Source organism: Mixophyes fleayi, chromosome 3 (assembly GCF_038048845.1).
Source record: "Mixophyes fleayi isolate aMixFle1 chromosome 3, aMixFle1.hap1, whole genome shotgun sequence".
In the NCBI taxonomy this organism is placed as follows: domain Eukaryota; kingdom Metazoa; phylum Chordata; class Amphibia; order Anura; family Limnodynastidae; genus Mixophyes; species Mixophyes fleayi.
In genome coordinates, this window is record NC_134404.1 from 274,013,890 (window position 1) to 274,037,520 (window position 23,631).

At 40.1% G+C, this 23,631-nt stretch overlaps 1 protein-coding gene across 5 annotated transcripts in view; it reads left to right on the plus strand.

The window, feature by feature from the left end:
• The window catches only part of PLEKHG1 (pleckstrin homology and RhoGEF domain containing G1), a 188,652-nt gene that overhangs the window by 113,610 nt on the left and 51,411 nt on the right, over positions 1-23,631 (plus strand). For all 5 annotated transcript variants that reach the window (XM_075203613.1, XM_075203614.1, XM_075203616.1 and 2 more), the window contains one exon: positions 21,878-22,422. In XM_075203613.1, the coding sequence (XP_075059714.1) occupies positions 21,878-22,422 (545 nt within the window). The remainder of the gene's footprint in view (positions 1-21,877; positions 22,423-23,631) is intronic.

The following is a 23,631-nucleotide window of genomic DNA, read 5'->3' on the forward strand; positions in this document are numbered from 1 at the left end:
CCATTTACATGCCTTTTATGGTGTTATGATGCTTTTTAACTATAGTTGGCAAGTGGCCTTGTTAATTGCATGCCTTTTTGTTCAATCAAACTAGACACACACACACTTTTTTTTTATTTTTTATGGGGGGGTGGGGGCGCTTTGCCAAATTAAGTGTCCTAGCACCAAAAATTCTCAGACTCTTATCAGTGCAAATGCCATGTGTATTCAGTACAGAGAGCTGAACTAGTAATGAGCAATGAACACTCCTGTGTCAGTTCAGTATAATGGCTGTATGCATAAAAAGTTGCAATAAATCTGTACTGAGTATTTGCTGTTACTCATATTAGTCACTTTTAGTAGAAAAGAAGTCTCAATACGATGCACAGCAGTAAAATTGCTGGACCTTTTATTCCATTGTCCTACACTTGACTGGCGTGATGTTGCTATTCCCTTAATCTGTTCTTTATTACCAGGCATGACGTGACATGATATGCCTAGGAAACAGCCAGTCAATGATGTATTTATTGGGATATCAACAAACCGTATACATTTTTGGAGTTTAGTTCAAAGGGAAGTTTTTTTTCTCTGTGGACATCTGTTATTCAAACTACTTTTATGGCTCTATTTTGCCCGTAAATTTGAAATTCTTCAAACAGGTGTCTTTAGTTTAAAGTGTAAAGTTTTCAAACTTTCAATTGGTCAAATAATTAAATTAAAATTTGAGGTTCACCGTTGCTTATTTTCTTTTTTTTTTTTATTCCTGTGAAGGCCAAGAAAACAGCTGTACGGTTTACAATGAAGACATTTAGTCTGTGCTAATAAAATCAGGGCAGTGAAAAATTGACTATTTTGGCTGCTTATAAAACAAGTGAAATTTGATGATACAGCTGATTTTACAATAGACAAAATGCACTGTGTAGAAATATTCTGTAAGACGGATTAAAAATTAAAATTACACACTTATCAGTGAATTCAGGCTTCAGTGAAGCCTATACATTGATTTGTTTTGTGTTTCTCAAAATTACTGATCATGTGTTCTCCTTAATACTTTTTACTTTGTATAGTATTGCTAGTGTGTATGTATATAAACGTGTGTATCTTGCATTTCTGCATGTGACAATATTTTGACCAGTTGGTTCCAGTATCTCTATGAATACTGTTTTGTCCACATTTTCTTGTTTTTATGATGCTTTGATGGTGAGGTGAGCTCATATCATATTTAAAGATAGCCTATAAGTGGCACAAATAAAATATTGGAGTTGGCTTTGGAGTCCATGTCTCAGTTTAAGTTAGCATGATATACTTTATCAGCTGTAACTGTCCAACAGAAAGTAATAAAGAGTAACAGCAGATAGGACGTCACCAAAACACAAATGGGTCTTTTCTATGTTTATTAAATAGGCCCATCTATCGAAAGTGCTGGCAATAATATGGCGGTGGCCTTTGATAGATATGGAGAAGATAGTGTGAGCTGCCTATTATTATTATTTATTTTTATTATTATCTTTAATTTATAAGGTGCCACAAAGAGTCTGCAGCACCATACATGACATATACAGAAAACAGTGACCCATGACACAACATGATACATAAAGAAAAAAATTTGAAGAACAAAATATATATATTTTGGCATGCTTGAAGCCTTTTGAGAGTAGATGCTAACCCGATACAATGTGGAAGATCGTGCAAAGACCGGGCAAAGTCCTGGAGACGGGAGTGGGAAGAGGTGATCAGTGAAGTAGTGAGGCGGCGGTCACAGGCAGAGCGGAGGGGGCGGGTAGGAGTGTAGGTAGAGATGAGATTGGAGATGTAGGGAGGGGAGGATTGATTAAGAGCTTTAAAGGTGAAGGTGAGGAGTTTAAATTGAATTCTGTAGGCCATGGAGAGCCAATGTAGAGACAGCAGCCTCGGGAGAGAAAAATGAGGCAGGCAGCAGCATTAAGGATACACTTAAAAGGGTCAAGGTGAGAATCGGGAAGGCCAGAGAGAAGGAGGTTACAGTGGTCAAAGCGAGAGATTACAAGCGAGTGAATAAGGGTTTTCGTGGCTTCCGTGGTGAAAAAGGGGCGTATCTTGAATATATTCCAAAGGTGGAAGTAGCAGGATTTTGAGAGGGACAGAATATGAGGCTTGAAGGAGAGGGAGGAATCAAGGATGACCCCAAGAAATCGGACTTGAGGAACAGAAACAAGGGTACTGTTATTAACAGAAATAGAGAGTGGGGGAAGATAAGTTCAGTCTGGAAAATATTGAGTTTAAGGAAGTGTTGGGACATCCAAGATGAGATGGCAGGAGACACAAGACAAAAGGGAAGGGGAGAGATCAGGAGTTGAAAGATAACTTTGGGTATCATCAGCATAGAGGTGGTACTGGAGGCCAAAGGAGAGGATGAGGACACCAAGGGAGCAGGTGTAGAGGGAGAAAAGCAGGAGGCCAAGAATGAAACATTGGGAAATGCCAACAGGTAAGGGAAGAGGGGGTCATATAGAGACTGAGAAAGAGCGGTTGGTGAGGTAAGAGGAAAACCAGGAGAGGACGGTGTTAGAGACTTATAGATTTGAGAGTTTGCAAAAGGAGTGCGTGGTCAACGGTATTGAAGGCAGCGGAGAGGTCAAGAAGGATAAGAAGGGAGTAGTGTGTTTTGGATTTAGCAAAGAGATGGTCATCAGTGAGGGCGGTAGATTGGAGGTGGCGCAAACTAGATTGGAGCAGGTCAAGGAGTGAGTGAGAAGAGAGAAAGGAGGTGTCTATCTTTGTCAAGCATGTGCATATGCCCCCAAACTGGTTGGGTGAAGCGGTAAATAAAGCCTTACTGCTCCCGAACAGTATTATGGCGATAAATAATAAATTGCGCTGATAGAAAATTTGTTTTATTGCCGCTTATTAAATAATAGGGGCCCAGGAATGAGAAGGAATATTTAAACTGATACTGTCATTGTCAATCATGTTCTTGTCAGAATAATGCAATCTTCAATTGCATTGTGTATGGGTTCTTGAAATAACTATATGCCCAGTCTTTTGAAGTACCTTAAAGATGCAGTTAGCCACTTAAGTGCAAAGTGTTCTTAAGCATATCTCTCACTGATGTGATGGGTCTTATTGCATGGTATGTGGCTGGACTCTAATTCACTGACTTAACTACAGTCCTTATATGAGAAACAGGGACGTTGTGACAGTTAAATGCATTGAAAGTGAAATCTGATAATCAGTTGGTGCATATTTTTAGGCCTGCCTTAAAGGATTACCTTTTATAATACCTTCTAACATGTCCAATTTTTTTTACCACCAATTTTCCAGTTTGTGTAACTTGGGTTAAATATAGCGGTAACATTAGTCTGGGTAACTGCAACTGAAAAAATAAAACTCAGAAAAGCTGAAGTAGATAGTAGACTTGCCTGATGTATAGCCATTCTGTGATAATCTTGGGGCCCTTGACTATGAACATTTTTTCATCTGCAGCTATTTTGTTTAATATAGTGTAATTTCAAAGTGTCAACAACTTTTGCTGGTAAAGTTTAACAATCTAGAAAGGAAAATAGGACAAGCAACTGTTCAGAAGACCATATAACTATGGGTGGTAAAATCGTGTCCGGATTTGTCAGCATCCTGTCTGTTAAATGATCATATTCACCTGTGCTCAAGCAGGTCGTTTTCAGGCTTACCGATGACAGAACGAACAAGGCATGGTATGTTTTATAATATGTCCAGACATATTACTTTTGTAGAGAACAATGATCATAGGTGTTCCTGAGATTTTTTTTTTCCATTCAGAACACCATCCGAGTGAATGAATGAACAGGAATGTTAGGAGCATATCTAAAGCATCTGTATCAGATATAGCCTTAGCAGTGACCAATTGTTGTATAACGCTGGAAAAGAGGAGGTAGGTGGGGCTTGGTGATGCAATTTGCATGATCATACCCCATCCACCTCAATCAGCTGAGTGGCAGGTGCATTATTATGTCCCACTAGGTATTTACTGAGGAGGACACTTCTCTTCATGACCTCTCTCCCCTTATAGAGTTAAGCACTCTCCAGGAGAGTCTTCTGGACCTTGTAGAAGATTAGGCAATTATTATTGGGTAAAGTGTACAGGTAATAACCACTGTGTAGCCTTATAATCTTGTATTACTTATAATCTTGAAGCTCTTATTGCAGAACATTCCTTTTACTAATAATTGTCCACTAATCCAGTGGTTCCCAAACTGTGCACCTAGGCTCCCTGGGGTGCCTTGGAAATCTCACAGGGGTGCCTCGGCCAGGGCCAATGGTAAGCAAGGCGGGGGACTACTTGGTAATTATTTTGGCTTAGGGGTGCCTTGAAAAAATTTTGGAGACCCTAAGGGTGCCTTGAACTGAAAAAGTTTGGAATCCACTGCACTAATCTCTTTACAAATAGACATGTACATAATCGAAAACATACATGCTGCTCACTACTATATACGTGACTCCCATCTTCCAAGAGACTGCCAGTACAAAATAACATTTTGCACCACTTTGTAGATTTAAAGATAGTTGAGGTATGTGATGTTGTCAGTGTTTTATTTTGATCATACTGTGACGTTCTAATAATAAATAATACAGGACAAGACTGCATAGTGTAAAACCTAGCCCATTAGGTTATTCTAGATAGTCTGTCATCTTTGAATGTGTCCAGCTGCAAGTGGGAAATCCAAAATACCAACATCCATTGTTAAACAGGCATTTGTCATCTTCATTTAGGTGCAGTGATTGTCATTTTTAATTTATTGCTTGGTATTTTCTGCTTTTTTAACCATCTGTTCATTTGAATCTGTATTCAGTTCATTTAGTGACTCTTGACCCTGTCACTTTAGTCCTCATTGTTAAGTACTTTCTTTTTGAGGCTCTTTAGTGTAAGTCCTGTGGTTTGTAGTTAAATATTGACCTTGTGGCCTTATTTATCCAGCTAGGGCCCTATATAGGTGTAATGCATCGGATGTCACATTTTCAGCTACCATGATGTCTTTTTTTATAAACTTGAAATCCTACACTAAAGGATGAGTTGCTCTGTTCCTTGGACTTTTGTGTAAGCTTGGGTTTTATGGGTGATGGCTCAGTTTATTTCTCTGTATAATAGCAGTTTATATGCAGGGGCACCTATAGATACAGAGCACTACAGTTGCAGAGAGAGCGCTGCTCTCTACAGTTTACAATCTAGGGTGAGAATAATGCACAGAAGGTGAAAGAAAATTAATTTAGCACAAAAAAACACACTTGACGGCTTCTATAGTATTTACATATAGGCTCAAGGGTAAATTGGACTAGATGAACGCTCCAGCGGTGAATGAGGATCGTTCCAAAGCACAGATTAGCGTTTGATTTGATTGTTCAGCAGAACTATAAATCTCATTCCGCTATGGACCGAAGTCCTTCCAATACTGCAGTGTGTATGCACTCACAACCAGGATCTCCATAGAGATTAGAGTTATGATCTTTTCAACCGAGGGTTATGACAATCTGAGTGTAAATCTTTTAAAACATGTATAGTGTGTACATATGAATCAACATGCTGATTGGGAATTTTTTTTTCCTTCAGTCCTTAGTACAATTGTTGTAGATAACACATTGTTTGGAAAATTCTGTAGTGTGTACCCAGCCTTAGAGATGAACAGCCAGGGTTAGAAGAGAGTTTCTTACAGAATTCCAGAGGTCACATAGCAGCAGATGGTTTTGGAGGGTGTAAAAAGAGGATGAGTTTTTCAGTTTTTGGTTACTCCTGAAAGAGAAGAGCAGGGACAATCTATAACTTGAACATGGTTTGGTCCTGTGATTTTAGAAACAGAGCAATAAAAGGTGCAAGCGGTTTTGTATGATTGCGCACATATCAGACAAGAGATGAGACTGGTGCTATTTATCCAGTGGCGCACGCAGGGGGGGTTTCTGAGTCTCTAGAAACCCCCCCTGCGCTAACTAAGTGGCCACTGTCCTATACAGCCGCGGCGCTGTCAAAGAAGCGTCCGCGGCAGTGCTGTAATGTATACAGCACTGCTGCGGACGCTTCTTAGACAGCGCCGCGGCTGCTGTATAGGACAAATCTGTTTTTTTTTGTGGTCGGGGGGAAACCCCCCCCGACAATCCTCCGTGCGCCCCTGTTATCATATATTAAGTTACAGGTTCACTAATTATGTAATATAAATATTACCAATACTGTTTGTTTATGCAGTCTACAGGCTTTGACTTGCTTCTGTTGATGTAGTCTTTGCCTTGCGCAGCTGCCATAGTTGTATCGCTCCCTAACACTATTGCCATGCACACATTTTTGGTGACTTTAGGGATAAGAGAAGGAAAGGAAACCCCAGACTTACATTATTCCGGCTAGAGCGTAAACACAGCTAGCTGTTCATTAGCCTGCCACAGACATACACAGACACAGAAGGGCAATTTCCATCAAAAGCTAATTAACCTACAAGTAAGTGTTTTTGACTATAAGTGAAAAGTAGGGTACCTGGAGGAAACCCATGTGAGCATGGGGAGAGCATATAAATTGAGCAACTTTTTTTTTTTTTTTTTTTTTTATTGAAACCTGGGATCAGTGGTTTTGTGTCCCAAGTGCATAAAAAAAATGAAAAAAACACACAGTGCCAAATGGTGCTGTCAAACGTCTGGCCCTCTATCTCGACCCTCTTTACCTGGATGCTAGGGAGCAGTTCCCACCTAAGGGCTTAACCCAGGACCGAAATCTTCTGCCCAACCCCCACTCCAAAGTGTCCTCAAGTGATCTTTCTGTCACCCCTGGGTTGCCACTCTAGGGACACTTGCATAGACAACTTTATGCCCAGTTTTTGTAGCCCACTAGGCATACAACATTAGCATGCTATAGTTTCACAGAAGTAGCACAATTTTGATAGCATGGCTTAATTGCTCCCTTAAACATAAGGTATATGGCCTGCAGAAGATCTTTTTCTTTATTTTTCTCTGTAGTGTAGATCAATGTTCAAATTTTAGGCTGGTTTTAAAAATATCTATGAATATTGTTTTGAATGCAGTGTTTTGTTTTTTTTTTAATTCTCTTGGATACAACCTTCTTCTGAAATGCAGTTTTCACTTGCCATATATTTATGAGTACTACTGCAGCAAGCTAGTACTGCATTGCAGGGAAACCTGCAAAGAATGCAATGGAGAGTGTATATATTTGTGTCTACAAAATAAAATGATCCCTAAGTTTATTTAACTTAAAGCTACAATTCTGAATAAGAAAATTAATAAAGTTGGGTAGTAGTTAATGGTTTACAAAAATTCTTAAATTTAATTTCTAAGTTAATAACTTCTAACTAGAGATGCTCAGGCTCAGTTCCCCAAGAACCGAACATACCCGAACTTAGCAGATCCGAGTACCGAGCTGAGCTGAGGCGGCTCGGTACTTTCGCGCCCTCGGAATTGAAAACGAGGCAAAACGTCATTGTTACGTCATCGGATCTTGTGAGTTTTGGATTCTATAGGTACCGCCCTCAATGGTGATCCAGCGCCATTTCACAGGGGGACACATAAGGGGTAGCACGGTTCTTGGTAGTCTCTAGAGCAGTTTGGCAGCGTCATAGGTAGAAAAGGCAGAGGAAGGGTAGCAGTGTTCTTCAAAGTCTCAGTGACATTCAGGAGCGCTCCATTGTTAATTGTCATTGCTGAAATACTAGTGCTGGCAGGCTTGGTCCTATGAATTTGCAGTCAAATATACAGTGTTATCAAAATGGATTTACAGCAGTACACAGAAGTACAGCTGCTGGCACTAGTCATGATGATGTTAATCCCTCTACATCATCTGGTAAAGCCTATGTTAATGTGTATAGTGTTTGTAAGTCAGGGAAACAAAAATGTAAAAAAACACCTTGGTCAAGAAAAAAAGACCTGTAATCCAGGCAAAGTTATCTGCAGAAAAAAATAAACTTTCCAACATGCCATTCTACACCTGCAGTGGCAAGGAAAGAATGAGGCCTTCGCCTTTCTGTAGGAGTGCTAGTTCTGCAACTGTCACTGAGGCATCTTCTTGTAAGGTCAGTCATCACCAAGCAAGAAGTTGTCATTCGGACTCCAAAAGTGGTGTCCAAAAACTTTTACGTGTAAGAAAACAGTAAGGCATTACAGGAAAATGTATGCTCGGATTCAGAAATGACACAAATCCCAGAGGAGAGTCTATCCCATACTTACCAACTTTTTTAAGTTGGTGTCCGGGAGACCTCTGTAGCAGGTGGGCGTGCGGGGGGCGGGGCGCCGAAATCGCGTCATTTTGGCCCCGCGACGTAATGAAGCAAATCGCGTTATTTGACAGCGGGGGCGGGGCTAAATGCCGCGATTCACCGAGAATCGCGGCGTTTGGGATCTAATTCTGCCCACTTCACTAGGAAGTGGAGCACTTCCTAGTGAAGTGGGCAGAATACGGGAGATTGCCACACTTGCCCGGGAGTCCGGGAGACTCTCGCAAAATGCGGGAGTCTCCCGGACATTCCGGGAGAGTTGGCAAGTATGGTCTATCCACGAGTGCTATGTGTAATTCTGACCATTCTGATAGTGTACCCATAAAGATGGCCCCTTTCAGCATTTCTGCAGATGTGTGCATGAACAGCCCAAGTGTAGCCGGTGATACACAAAATGAGGATGCCACTTTGGAATTGCAACAGGATGAGGGGGATATTTGTGTAGCCAACGAGGGCGCTAATGAGGATGATGTTGATGAGGATGATGATGTTTGTGTAAGTCCTGTACCGATGAAAGCAGTTCTTGCACGTGATAAGAAGAAGGCCATTGTCATGCCTGGGCATAAGACCAAAAAATCCACCTCTTATGTGTGGAATTAATTTGTACCCAAATCCTGACAACAGTTAAAAAAATAACAACAAGCAGTGCAGCATCAGCTAGGTCACTTCTGTCAGCTAAATCCCGACACCTGCAATCTACACCCACAACACCATCCTCCTCAATACCCTCAGTAGCGATCGGAGTTAGTCCTGCATCCAAGTTGCTAAGGCTAGATGACGACTCCACTATCCTGTATTCCTCAGAAGAATTCTTGAGCGTTAGTCCCACTGTTGCTGCTGTTGGGGGTGAATCTTCATCCCAGAAGCAGACCAAGAAGAAGACTGCTAATAGTTTACAACAATTTACTGTTAAACAATCCTTTGCAAGAGGAAGCAAGTATGAAAGCTGTTACCCAGTCACAAAGTGAATCACAGACGCCATGGGGACTATGCTAGTATTAAATCTGCGTCCAATATCCACTATTCATGCAGCTGGTTTTAGACAGTTACTTGAGGTCTTGTGTCCTGTTACCAAATTCCATCACAACACCATTTTACTAGAAAAAATATTTCTCGCCTCTACCAGAAGGTTCGTAAAAATGTAATTATTTCACTACAAAATGCCATTCTACCCACTGTACACTTAACCACAGATATGTGGACAAGCGGAACTGGGCAAACTAAAGATTATATGACTGTGACAGCCCACTGCATTGGTGATTCGCCTTCACCAGCAAGAACAGCAGCAGCATGTACCCAAGTACGTCGCATTTGTCAGAGACAGGCTACTCTGTGTATCACCAGCTTCATTTAGAGGCATACAGCTGACAACCTGTTACAGAAACTAAGGGATGTCATTGCAACATGGCTTATCCCGCTTGGACTCTCCTCAGGATATGTCATTTCTGATAACGCCACCAATATTGTGAAAGCATTACAGCTGGGTGAATTCCAGCACATTCCTTGTTTTGTTCACCTTATAAATGGTTGTGCAGAGATTTTTAAAAAATGACACTGACGTGCAGGAGATGCTGTCTGTGGCCAGTAAAATATCTGGACATTTCCGGCATTCGGCAACAGCGTGTAGGAGATTGCAGCAGCTACAAGAGCAATTTAATTTGTCCTGCCACCAACTGAAGCAGGAGGTGGTAACAAGGTGGAATTCTTCCCTGTATATGCTTCTGAGGATGGAGGTACAGCGAAAAGCCATCCTGGCTTACTCCACAAGCCATGACAACATTGGGAAAGGAGGGGGAATGTATTTTACTCAAGTGCTGTGGAGAATACTTTCCGTGTTGTGCAAGGTGCCGAAACCATTCGATGTAGTCTCCTGTGAAGTGCGTTTAGACACTGTTAGCTTGAGCCAAGTGATTCCCTTAATTAGACTTTTGGAAAAGCAGCTTGAGAAACTGAAGGAGGAGATGAAACAAAGTGATTACTGTAAGTATGTCGGACTTGTAGATCAAGTACTTTAATTGCTTCACCAGGATCCAAGAGTTATCAAAATCTTGAAATTGGATCACTACATTTTGGCGAACGTGCTTGATCCTCGATTCAAGAGCTTTGTCTTCTCTTTGTTTCCAACTGACCCAGATCTGAAGAGATGCAAGGAGCTCCTGGTGAGCAAGATGACAGCTCAAGTGTTACCTGACAGGACAGTGTCTCCTTCAGTTTCTCACTCAACTGCTGCTAGGAAAATATTTAGCTTTCCCAAGAGACCCAGGGATGATGCAGATGACTCAGCACAACATTTTGACATCTGGTCTTGTCTACTGTAAAAGAATTGACCAGAATTAGTGACACCTCAGCTGTAACTCCACCTGATCCTACTGTCAACATCCAAAGTACGGTGGATGATTATTTTGAACGGTATAAAGACAACAGTTTTATTAACAAAGAACAACATTGCTAGCATAAGTAGTGAAAGCATGGATGTCTAAATAGATGTGTATATGTATTACCTTCCACTTTTCTGCTGTTTAATCAGTATTGCACAAAGTGTTTGTAACCTGCACTTTACATCGAAGATACCTAACTATATTATAATTTTTGGGGAATTGGGGCTGATTAGAAGCTCCGTGATGAACTTGCTTTTTGATGTGAATTACAATGGCTCATACTTGTTGACTTTCATTTGTTAATTCCGGGGGATCCCAGGGGAGGGAGTGCGGCTGTATGATGGAAAGGGGGAGTCCTTGTTAGGAACCCCTCCAGCCAGCACAACACAACCCGGAGTCTACTCTGCCAATCAGGTGTTCACTGGAGCCCCTGATGGTGGGGACAGACTGGGCTGCAGACTTACAGAGGGTCGTGAAGTGTGTACCGGCTGGGGAGAACCCAGGCAAGCGGAGTGAGGTCCACGTAGAGGTCAAGGGCCGGCAGCAGGTAGCAAGTCAAGTTAACAGGCCGGGGTCAAGGGTCACAGGCAAACAGGAGAAACGGTAAACAGGCCAAAAGTCAGGGTCACGGGATACACAAGCAAAGTTCAAATCCAAGCCAAGGGTCATACACGAGAGGTCAGCAGAATACAATACACAGGAACAGGAACAAGCAGGTCAGCAGACTGTGAGACAGAAGCTATAACCGACAGTGAGGCTGCAGACCTCACTGCCTTAAATACTAGTGGCCACCAATCAGAGCCTAGCTCTGAATCACACACAGCCCCCTGCATGATTAATGTACCAAGCATTAATCAGCCCACTTGTTAAATCAAGCCACATGTTAGTGGCGCTGCGTTGTCGGGACGCAGCGCAGGGCACAAAGCTTCCGACCGATGCCTTGGCAACGGTCGGCCAGGATCCGGAAGTGACGCCCCGGTCGTCAAGGTGACGGCCGGGACGCCAGAGGGGGCCAGAAGCTGTGAGTACCGCCGCGGCTCGTGACAGTCCTTGCCAATTTTGACCCAGGAATGCGGCCAAATTTACACGATTTGTCGCAAATCACGCATCTTTGAGGCTCACATCCTGCCCACTTCAATGTGTATGTGTGTGTGTGTGTATATATATATATATATATATATATATATATATATATATATATATATATATATATATATATATATATATATATATATATATAAAAATATAGTTAGTTTTTATGGGCCCAGTTAGCATCTCCCCATATTGTTAACCCTCAAAAACACTTTTGTGGCCACACATTCAGTCAGTTTTGGTACAAAAGTTAAGTCTGCCTAACAACATCAAATACAGCTGGTCTTACAGTTACCTCTTGTATAGTTTAAATTAATTATACAAGTGAGAGAATAATGGGCCTGTCTTTAATAGATGTGGCACTTTGTGTGTTTTGATTGTGTTTTTATTTTATGACCCTAGAAACATTGTGTTGTGCATACATGTGTTTAAAGTATTAAAATAACAGTTAGAGCAATAAAGGCATATATTGTTTTGCTAAGTCATTGATTAACTGTTTCTCATTGTATCAACCTCATGCATTTATTAGCTGATTAATGCTGGCTTGCTGGTGCAAATGTGGTATTTTGATTGGCATTTTGGGAATACAAAGTGGCATTGTGAATGACCAATGTAAATGCCCTAGGTGAAGACATTCCAAATGTCTGAAAACTCCTTATCACTTACAGTAAAATGAAACCGTGGAACTTAAATTGCTTCACTTTTCGGAAAGCGGCCTTCTGCAGTAAGAATTTGGATGAGTCTTGTTCAGCGAAGTGTATTATTTAAGGCTACCCACAGTGATGTCTATTGTTCTGGCCTCAATTGAATGATGTCATGTTTCATTTAAGACTCTTATCCTTGCTGAAGTCTGAAGTCCCACACATTAAAGGGAGGGGTATTTGAAGTACTATTAGGGCAGGGAGAAAGCAGGTCTACGAGTCTGGTTTCATCAAAATCTTTTGCGCTGCAATTTTTTTCCCCCCAGTAAAACCTGACTCGTTTTATTTCCCTGTTCAAGAGCAGGAAGTTCTAGCTGAGCACTCTCATTTACCTGAGAGCCCAGTGAGCTAATCCTGGCACAGATGAATGCCAAAATTGATTTGTCCATGGTGCTGTACATTGCTGGGTCACAGCAGGCTGCTGTACTAAGGGAAACTGTAATATGTGGGCTGGGTTTTGTTCATTCACTGTACAAGGACATTTTTATGTGGTGAGATACAGTCGCACACTCTCTCCCCCTTCTAAGTGCAGTCTTTAAATCTTTGAAATAAAACAGAAAGCCTTTCTCTAGATGGCATGAAGACTTCCTTTGGACAGGAGGTTGTTTTATTTTTTTTCCTTCTGTGTTTTTTTTTTTTTTTGTTTTTTTTTTTGGGGGGTGGGGGGGTTTATAACTCAAATTTCATTCAAACAACCTGGGTGACAGCCAGCATACAAGGAGATAGCAGAGACATAATACAAAAAAAGGCAATCACTATCACAGTACATGTTAGTAATTGCTGTTCATAGCAACATGTGGCACAAAACTGGAAAACTGTATTGACACAGACAATATCCTTATTATTATAAAGGGCAGTGGGTGGTGTTTTGGTTTTTTTTTTATCCTCGTTCTGTTACTAATGGCATTTAGTTATTACAATTAATGGATATTTATCTGCTTAACTGTTGTGCTGCATAAGTGATCTAGTTTGCTTTGCACCGCTACTATTTTAAATATATAGGGTCTGTTTATAATCCGAACCCTGATCGTGACAATAAGATGTATTTTATCGCTGCTAAAAAGCCATTTATCATTTTTATTTCTGAAAAAAAAACACAGAGGCAGCTGAGTGATACTGATTGGTTTGCAGCTGTAAGATTTAATTTACAGTTTGTTAGGCCACTGTTTGTACTTCTGCTCATATATAGCAGCATTTTAAAACCTTAATTATTTTAAGATGCTTTATTCAAGGAATTTTTAATGGTTTTGTTCTGTTCTTGCCATCCTGAGATGGCGATAACAGAACGGCTATTGTGGCGGTATAAGTAGCACCAGGATACTTGTTAAATAGGGTTTATCATGCAAAACAAGCCGTTGCTGGCAAAACTTGCCGTCGGCAACGTTATCGGTGGCAGTAACCCGTTTCACCGATTGGGCTATGCTATAACAATAATAGGTCTCTTAGCCCATTGTAAATCTGCTCCATAGTTCACTAATGAAATGACACACTCTAAAACCTTAACATGCTTGTCAATTACAGACAGTCAAATTTCACTTTTTAAATGCCTTTCATTCGGACCTAATCACAAAAAAACACCTGGTGAGAACTGACGTCTAGTTAGTTTTTCAACTTGTGAGGGAAGTATGAGCAAGATTTGCTTAGATCACATTCTATTGTTTTCTGTATGAATTTCTGCAAAATATTTTTTTATAATTTACAATACTAAAAATGTAGCTTCTAATATGTGAAGTAATCAATAATTGGCAGTGGTTTTTGGTTTGTAATTTATGGGAATTGTTTTATATAAGTATTTTGTGTGTTTCCTAAGAAAATAGATGAAGTGATGTCCCGTCCAACCAACCAATGATATGTCCATCTGTCCTTCTCTGAGGAGGTCCACAAAGCGTGCCATGTAGCTGTTATATATCCATGCCACTTCTGCGTCCTCTGTACCCCAAGCTCGAGCTGTGTTCAGCCAGTCACTGAGTGCAACTTACACAGTAAAGCTGGGTACACACTACACTGTTTTCGTCCAATAATCGGCTCAAATTTATTTATTTTTTTATATATACGTATTCTGTTAATATTGATCAACTGCATAGTATCGCATTTATTTTGTATGCAAAATGATTGTGTTTTATTCTGTGAAACTGAAGATTAATTCAAATTGATGGTATGCAACAGTAGTGCATTATGATGATTAATATTGACAAATTGCCCAATACCAATTTCCCTGTTTTTGTTGCTGGATGTTTTAAGCATTTTTATATAGTTTCATACCAAAATGCATAGCCCAATGCCAGGATGATGCTCATGTGCACTTCATTTCCCATCATATGCAGCATACAAAGAGTCCTTCCTGGGGGCAAATAAGTAATTCTGATACCAAATATACTGCTCAGAATGTGCAGCCCACTACTTCAATCCCCCATTCTTTTGTTGGCTGTTGAGTGTTAGTGCAGGTTGCTCGATGTCCAATCACAGGCTAATAGGGGTTTGATGGATTTTCCTGCACCAAACTTAAATTGAATGCTGGAATGCACTGTTTACCTGCTGTGGTGTAGGGGAGGGCTATCTGCTCCATCATAAACCCTCCTGAAGAGGGGATGGGGAAAAAAAAAAAATGTGTGTATGTATATATATATATATATATATATATATATATATATATATATATATATATATATATATATATATATATATATATATATATATATATATTTATTTTTGTTTGCTTCTAAGGCTATAGCCTGTTAAGTTGTGCCTAACCAGATTTTTGTTTTGTTTACAACCATTACTTTTGAATATTCAGAGTTTTTATGTGGTAGCGAATACCTTAAGTTATGATTAAAAAAGTAGTATTTTGTAAATGGTGGAGGAAAATAACAAAAAGTTCCATTGCAAACTTTCAGAACAGTTCATTAGGCGAGTGTACACATTTATCAGAAACAGAGTACACAATAATAACATATACACTGATAAAACAAGCATATAATACAGAAGGTGCTTTATGTGCACATTGCTGGCCTTCACAGATTATATTTGTTTGACAGTTTACGGATTTGTCATAAAACAGATTACTGTACAAAAGATATATGCCCATTTTATTAGTGTTATGCGCTATATTATTTTATAGTTCTAATAGACAACCGTAGTTTCATTACAGTATGAGATTCATTTGAATTTTCTTAAGCAGGGAAGTCAAAAGAATGTGTTACGCTTCATCTAAAGTTCTAATCCCATTTTCCACTCTCCAGAAATAAAAGAAGGGGAATCCCATTATCGTTTTCCAAACAAAGCTGCATAATACACTATGCAGTTTAACTTGGCTCTGTCTGGCTGCATAAATATTGCCTTTTTCCCTCGTCTTGCTTGACTTGCAAGACAAGAAAAAGGGTCACCTGTTTTGTAAATGCTGCCTCTAGGTGTAGAATAATCAGCCATGCATGAATGCCCCACTATAGAATACATATGTGTAATTGTAGCGTCATTCAGAAGGCTTTCTGTTAAGTTATATAGTTTTGCAAAGGGTGTAGCCTGCTAAGTTTGGGAAGTCTAAATTCTTGGAAGAATGAAACAATAATGGGACTTACTTGAGAGACACGTGACATTTCCTTGGGAAAGCAGCTAAGCAACCCATTATTCCATTGTGTCTGTAAATATAGCAAGCTGGTTTGATTTACTTTCAGAGAGTATTTCTAAAATATTGTTGGCCTTATTCATTAAGTCACGCAAAGTGAATGTAAATTGCGTTTTTATAAAAAACGCACGTAATTTGGGCAAACGCACGTCTGAATTCAACAAGGAGCGGACCTGAAGAAACGTCTCGTTGAAACAGGTCTTGGTTTGCTCTGACAGACCATACACTGCGGTACATATGTGGACTATAAAGTCCCAACAGAACGCAGAGAAAACGAAATCAAATAATGTCATCTGTTAATAATATAGCATACTTACCTACTCTTGAGATCAGCAGTCCGGGAGGGGGTCCGTTGAGGGGGCGTGGCCATGCGGGATGCTCAGTTAGGCTCTGCCCCCTGTCAATCGTAGGAAATTCTGGCCAATAGTAGCAGGGGGTGGCCACTATGCCGCAGTTAGCTCCGCCCCCACCGTCAACAACAACAGGGAGTTGCTGGTCCCGGGATTTTTGCCTGCTCTCTCGGGAGTCCGGGAGAAACCCCAAAAATTCGGGAGTCACCCAGACATTCCGGGAGAGTAGGCAGCTATGTAATATAGTCATTAATGAAATAACATAAAATACATTTATTATGTAACACCCCCCTAGTGGTGTTCTAGTAAAACCCTGCACTTCAGTGAATACAGGAGGGGTCACCTAGAGGGTAAGTTAGAAGTTTATAAAAAATTACATAAACTGGTTACCATGGTGATAACCCAGCCCAGCCTGTGAGAGGAAGGAGGGGTGGCCATTAAGGGGGGATAGAGAGATAGAGACAGAGAGAAGACACAGGAGAGATGGTAGCTGGGGACCTGGGGTGGAAGCTCCCAGGCTCCCCCAGCATTGCCTGGCTGTCTGAGCGTGGTGACTGAGCCAGGGCAAGGAATGTGTGCCCTGGATGAGGGGGAGAACTCCATGCCACTATAGATAACCCAAGAGAGAGGGGGACACTTCCCATGTAAGAGGCCCTGGGGTGAGGGCTGCTACAAGAGGCAAGGTAGCTGTAGTGTCAGATCCTGAGGCTGAGAGTACACAGAGTGACGTGTCAGAGCACAGGAGACATCATCCCCGCAGAGGAGGGATGAGCTGCAGTTGAGAGGTACACAGAGTGTGTCAGAGCTGCATGGAGGAGAAGCTGCCTGCCTATTAGCATCCATTTGAGTGCCCTTGCAGAGGAGGGTGATCTGCAGTGAGTATGGAGTGCAAGAGACATGTAAATTATGTTATTTAACATCTGGATAACATTAAGAACTGTGCTGGAGAGAGTGAGGAGCTGTATATATTTTTCTTTATTGCTGCAACCATTATGATTATCGTGCTGGAGGAAGAGGAGTGTAAATAAAAGTTCAGTTTATCATAGAGATGGTCTGGCGCCCAAATTATTGTGACTTCTATTACACTGCATCACAAAGTGACATTACCTGTGTCCCACTAACTATAGAGAAACACCTGCATGTGCAGGGACCCCCTGATCATCTACACCCATGCCTATCAGCTAGCCAGGGTTTGAGAAGGAGGTGCACTGTGTACCCTTTGCACCCCACAATACACACGGTGACAGGGGGTTACAATTATGATGTTTTTAATGTCTTCTGTACATAAAATGCATTTTTACAGTTGCTCCTGATTGCAAACACATGTTCTAGCATGCATACATGACCATCATCTCTATCACTCAGCACTTACATCTGTCCTGTAGCTGGTTCGAGTTATACGACAGAGAAACATGTACCTGAGGTGCCCAAAGCTTGAATCGGACGTTGCTGTGTACACTCGAGCTTGGCAAGCCTTTACTGTGCATTGACTTTGTGCGTATCATCATCATTTATTTATATAGCGCCAACATATTCCGTAGCGCTTTACAATTGGGGACAAACATAGTAAACTGATAAACAAACTGGGTAAAACAGACAGAGAGGTGAGAAGGCCCTGCTCGCAAGCTTACCATCTATGGATTTGCCTAGTACCCTCCCCAAATCCGTCCCTGAAATCATAGGCTGTCATAATGTTCCTTTGCGCTCGAAGATTAATTGGATGTTGTTGTGTTCACTGACTATACTGGTTATAGTCAGTTTCTGGGCATACGCAGAGCGATTTTACACAAAATACTGCACGTCTCAGCATTTACGTTCCTTAATGAAGCAGGCCCTCTAGATGTATTTTATAATGAAGAAAATATTATGTTTCATTTTTTATACAGTTAATGTAATATATGAGTAATAATAAAATATATATGTGGTAATGTAACTAGTGTAAATTATAAATTCCGAGACCACTTCACCTATATTATTATACATTACAATAGGTCAGGGTTATGTTATTTGTATGAATGCTGAAGTGCTATCATTTTAAGCACTATATATATCATACTATTTACAAGCCTTTAAATGCACGTTCAATGTTTGATTTATGCACCCTTCCCATAAAGTATATTGTGAGGTACCGAACAGTTCCATGAGCACATAGAGGCACAAGGCTGCAGGCCAAATAATTTTATAAGGGTTAAGGAGGTTTCTACAATGCATAATAATTTATGGTAGGGGGTGTGTTATAACTTATAATACACACTTTTTAATGAACACAAAAGTAATGACATCACAACATGAGATGTGTATATATATATATATATATATATATATATATATATATATATATATATATATATATATAAATATATTTTGTTTACAGGAGTTTTTGCATATATTAACATAATTTGTGTACTATATTCATTTAATATTAATCAGAATTAAGTTCTTCTAACCAGATGCATTTTATTGCAAGCAGATGGCAAATGCATTTTATCAAGATGTTAAAAATAAATAAAACTCCGAATGCATCCACAAGATTGTACAAAACAATCCTCCGAGTTAGTGGTGCATGTTGGGGAACATTTATGTGAACTGGTGTAAAGAATCTAGGGTTGCTCATAGCCATCAATTAGATTCAGCCATTTATCTAGTGCACAGGACCATTCCTCACATAGGGCAAGATGAGAACCCCCCCCTCAGATGGCAAAATCCTAAGGAAGGGGGGGGGTAGAGACTAGGTTCTCGCCTAATGACCTGGCCCCTGATTTGCCTCTTTCCACCTCCCCCAGTGCTCCGGTCCATGGGAACCCATCAATAATTAACTGTAAAAGGAGCACAAAGTGACATAAGTATCATGCGCTCCTTTCTGGAATCGCTGTAGTGCATTGATAGCATGATAGAATTAGGGACCGAAGAAGGGAGAAAAAACAACAACTTCCTCTTCTGCTTTGCTAGCTGGAAGCTGCTGATGACCAAAGATGTGAGGGAATGGATGGGAGAGTGACAGGACAAGAACAGTTTAGAAAATGTAAACGCCTGATTTGTTACAGACAACATCACCTTTTCCTTTGGCCCCAATTTTCATAAATGCCCACGATTGTATTTTATATATTTGTTACATATATACTGACCCAGCTCTAAGTGATTCCTTCAGTGTTTTTTTAACAACCATACACTGGTCTGCAGGACAGGAAGTGAAAATTGCATGAGAATATATGTTCCTCAACATTGTTGATCTTTCTAGTCAAGATGATCTTATTGGTTTCGACTGGGTGATTTTCATTTTAACAAACAGCCCTGACGTGACCTCATCAAAACTGTTGCTAAGGGTTAGCATGTAATGAACAAATACTGTCAGCTGTAGTGTTGCTGGTATGTGACCTCCGTTAAGCCAGCTATATTTGAGTAGTAGAGCATTTCAGTGAAGTTTCCACTGCACAATCTTCTTCTGTGTTTGAAAAAGTCTAGAGGGAAGAATATAATAACCATCTTTGTATTCTTGCAATTCAATTGAGTGGAGTGGGAGTCCTAAAATACAAGAATACTGTTTACTGTCGCAATAGAAATTATGTAATGTTTTACAGTCCCCTTATTTCATCCATTACACTGGTCATCCTCCAAATATTTGTCTTCAATAAAGTATCCTATAATATATTATCTTATTGCAGGACTGTTATAGGCTGCTCTGTCTGTCTTTTTAGTTAAAATATAATGCACAATTTTTGTGCTGATAGTATGGTGTGTCTAGTATCAAGAGTTCACACAAACATATGTGGATTTGGCAAAGCTTTACTGATCAAGCTCCGTTAATTTCCAATTTAATTCTAGATTACATTGTTTTCTTTGTCGGGGAAACAGTACTTTAAAAGCATAGTCAGAAGCTGACAAATATTAACAAACCAATTTTGAGAAATATTGCAGGGTCACCAATGAGCTCTTTAATCTCGTTATCAACCTAAAGATGTTGATGGTAATTTTTATCCTTATTACTCATTATGCAGCTTTGTATATTGAGGGCATGAAGATACAAACATATTACACACAATAAAATGAAACCGAAGTTAAAGATGAACCTGCCCAAATGAGCTTACAGTCTAAGGGGGGAAATTCAATTGGCGGCGATTTGGAGAAATTACAATAGAAATCTTTGCTCATTTTCCCATGCAAGGAAAAATGAACAGAGATTTCTGTTAAATCTCCGCCTTGAAGTGTCTCATGGACGTTCTGGAGAGACTTTGTGGTTCCTTGAATTCCCCCCAAGAGTTGTGGGCAAATAATTGATGCATACGGTAGCGGAATAACAATTGTAGCTGGTGGTGAGGAAAGTGTTTGTGGCTACTGTAAAGCAAAACAACTTAGTTTGACTCCTATCAGACACACCTCTTTACACAAAAAAAAAAAAAACATCTCGCTGGAAGTCACATGTTTATATCATACATGCACACTTGTAAGATTTCTCCCCCGGGAGATCCGGGGAAGAAGGCATGTGACATGGGCTAGGAGGAGGGTGTGGTGACATCTCTTGTCACCATAGCCACGCCCTCACTATAAAAAAAGCCAAAATTCACGGCATTGAATGGAGGGGGCGGAGCTTAATGACACCATTAAGCCTCGCCCCCTCCATTCAATGCCGTGAATTTCGCCAAATTTTGGGAGTTTTTCCTACTCTTCGGGAGCCTTCCGGTAATTCCGGGAGAGTAGGCAGGTATGGTTTATATCTTGTATCTTCAGTTCTCCTGAAAAGCTCCTGAAACTATTTAGCTGACTATACATGCAGGAATCTAGATGGCGAATTAGGTAACTTAACTCAAACTGAACACAAATCAGTGTGTGTGAGCTCAAAGTGACTATAGACGGGATGGGAATAAATGAGATGAGGTGACGAAAAATCCTTTCACCTTATAAATGCAATGTAAGAATTTCTGTGATCATAATCATCATCACTTATTTATATAGCGCTACTAATTCTGCAACACTGTACAGAGAACTCGCTCACATCAGTCCCTGTGCCAATAGAGCTTGCATTCTAAATTCACTAACACAAATTACGGTCAATTTGATGGCAGCCAATTAACCTACTAGTATGTTTTTGGATTGTGGAAGGAAACCGGAGCACCCGGAAACCCACACAAACACGGGGAGAACATAAAAACTCCACACATCATAGGCGGGCTATTGTAACCGGGTAACTCTGCCTTACCCACATGGATAAATATGACACAGATCAAGCGCATGGATCTACTGGACTATGATCAGCTTTTACACATATAATTGTGACTGTTATTAGTAGCTCTTTAATGTAAGCCAGCTTGTATTTTAGGTGCTATTTTGCTACAGTGCTTCCTGAATTCGCCCCTCCCTCTTGTTTTCATGCATGCTAGTGACAAAGGAGAGAGAGGCGAAAGCTGGAAGTGTAAATATCTGTTTTATAACTAAATAACTAAGTATGCAATGCTATTGATATCTATTTGGGATAGCAGATTTCTTTACTTTATAGTAACGTTCTAAAATGCTAATAAAAATACTGTTTTGTGTTTTTGCTATATAGATGACTACCATTTGCCTCTTGATCCTCTACCATCTGTAACAGAACCTCCACGCCCCAGGACATCAGAGGTAGACCTCCACAGGACAAACAGACATTTCCGTTACTGTGGAATCAAAAACATGGAGATGTCAGACAGTGACAGACCTGTCAGCTTTGGTTCAACTTCCTCATCTGCCTCTTCCCGGGATAGTCACTGTTCATTTGGGAGTCGGATGACCTTGGCATCAAATAGTCACTTGGGTTTGTTTCACCAGGATAAGGAAGTAGGGGCCATAAAACTAGAATTGGTTCCTTCCCGGCAGCTGTCAAATGATGACATGCGGACTAACTGCACCAGAGAACAGGCTCGTGTAAGCCCCAGGGAAAAACCTTCTGATGAGCGAATGACTCTACCATGGAATGAATCCAAGGGATCGCTCAAGAACTGTTCAAAGACTGAAGTGGTGGCGCCGCCAAGTCCAAAGCTTATGTATGTTGACAGAGTGGTCCAAGAAATCCTCCAGACTGAGAGGACATATGTACAAGATTTAAAAAGTATTGTTGAGGTAAGGCTGCACCTCAGAAACCATTATTTAGGAAACCATGCATAAACTGTAGATTATAAATATATTAGCATTTTGTGAAAGTCTACTGACACCTTTATGTCATTTACAAAAAGCTTGCAGAGAAAACTTAATTGCCATGAGGTGCCAAAATTATTTGGTTAAAGCTCTGTGAAAGCCACTAATTTGGCAAAAAATCAAAAGTGTACCCATCACTACAGCGAGCGGAGGCAGCCATTTTTTATAATGAATAAATAATATTGAGCACTTTTGTTCACCATGAACTATTCTCATCCATCACTGTGCCATAAGCTTTAGAGACTGGATCCTAGTGAATTTATTAGCTTTAGTCTCATGAATTGGCCCATAAAATGGCTGCTTCCACTATATATACATGACAGGTACTCTATAAAGACATTTACTCTTGTTTTTAAGGCAAGAAAGTTGAGAATAAGTATATATAATATATAAAATCATTTTACCAATTTTAAACCCGCTTTCTGATTGTGGCTCCTTGAGCCACGAGCAAAAAGCCAGCATTGAAATTGCCATAATTATGCGCACTATTTCCGTTATGTCATTAAGAGTGCACAGGCCGCTTTACTTTTTACAGTAACACGGTCATTTGAATCCCCCCCCCCCCTATGAATTATATTCTGCCCACTAATTTCACAACAGAACCCATTTTCTTTTTCTATATTTAACTGGTCATTTTAACCCCTTCAGTGCTAAGGACTAGTGGGACTTATCTTCAGCCCTGCAAAATGGCAACAATTTTTTTTTTTTTTAGAAACTTAATGATTTTCAAGTGCAGGTTTTAATAATAAAACCATGTGTAGAATCCTGCTTTTTGATGTTTTGGAAAGGTGAATTGATGTCAAAGCGAGAACCACAAATTATTTCTGGGTATTGTTTATGTAAAAAAAACGATTTTGCTTTCAGTTCACTTTCTTGCACTCTCATTTAAAAAACACTTTCTTGGTTCCTTCGGGTAGATTTGTTTTGTTGTAATAGAAGGTATAAGCAAAATAATGGTATTTTCTGAAAATTCAAAGTTTACAGAATAAACGAGGTATATTGTGTGACCTGTCCAAAAAGTGCCAAAATAGGCTCAACGGCGAAACTTAAGTTTCAACTCTTGAACGTTTTTGGGCATCATTTTTTTATTAGGTATAATATATAGGTAGACATTTATATTGTGACTCATGTAAT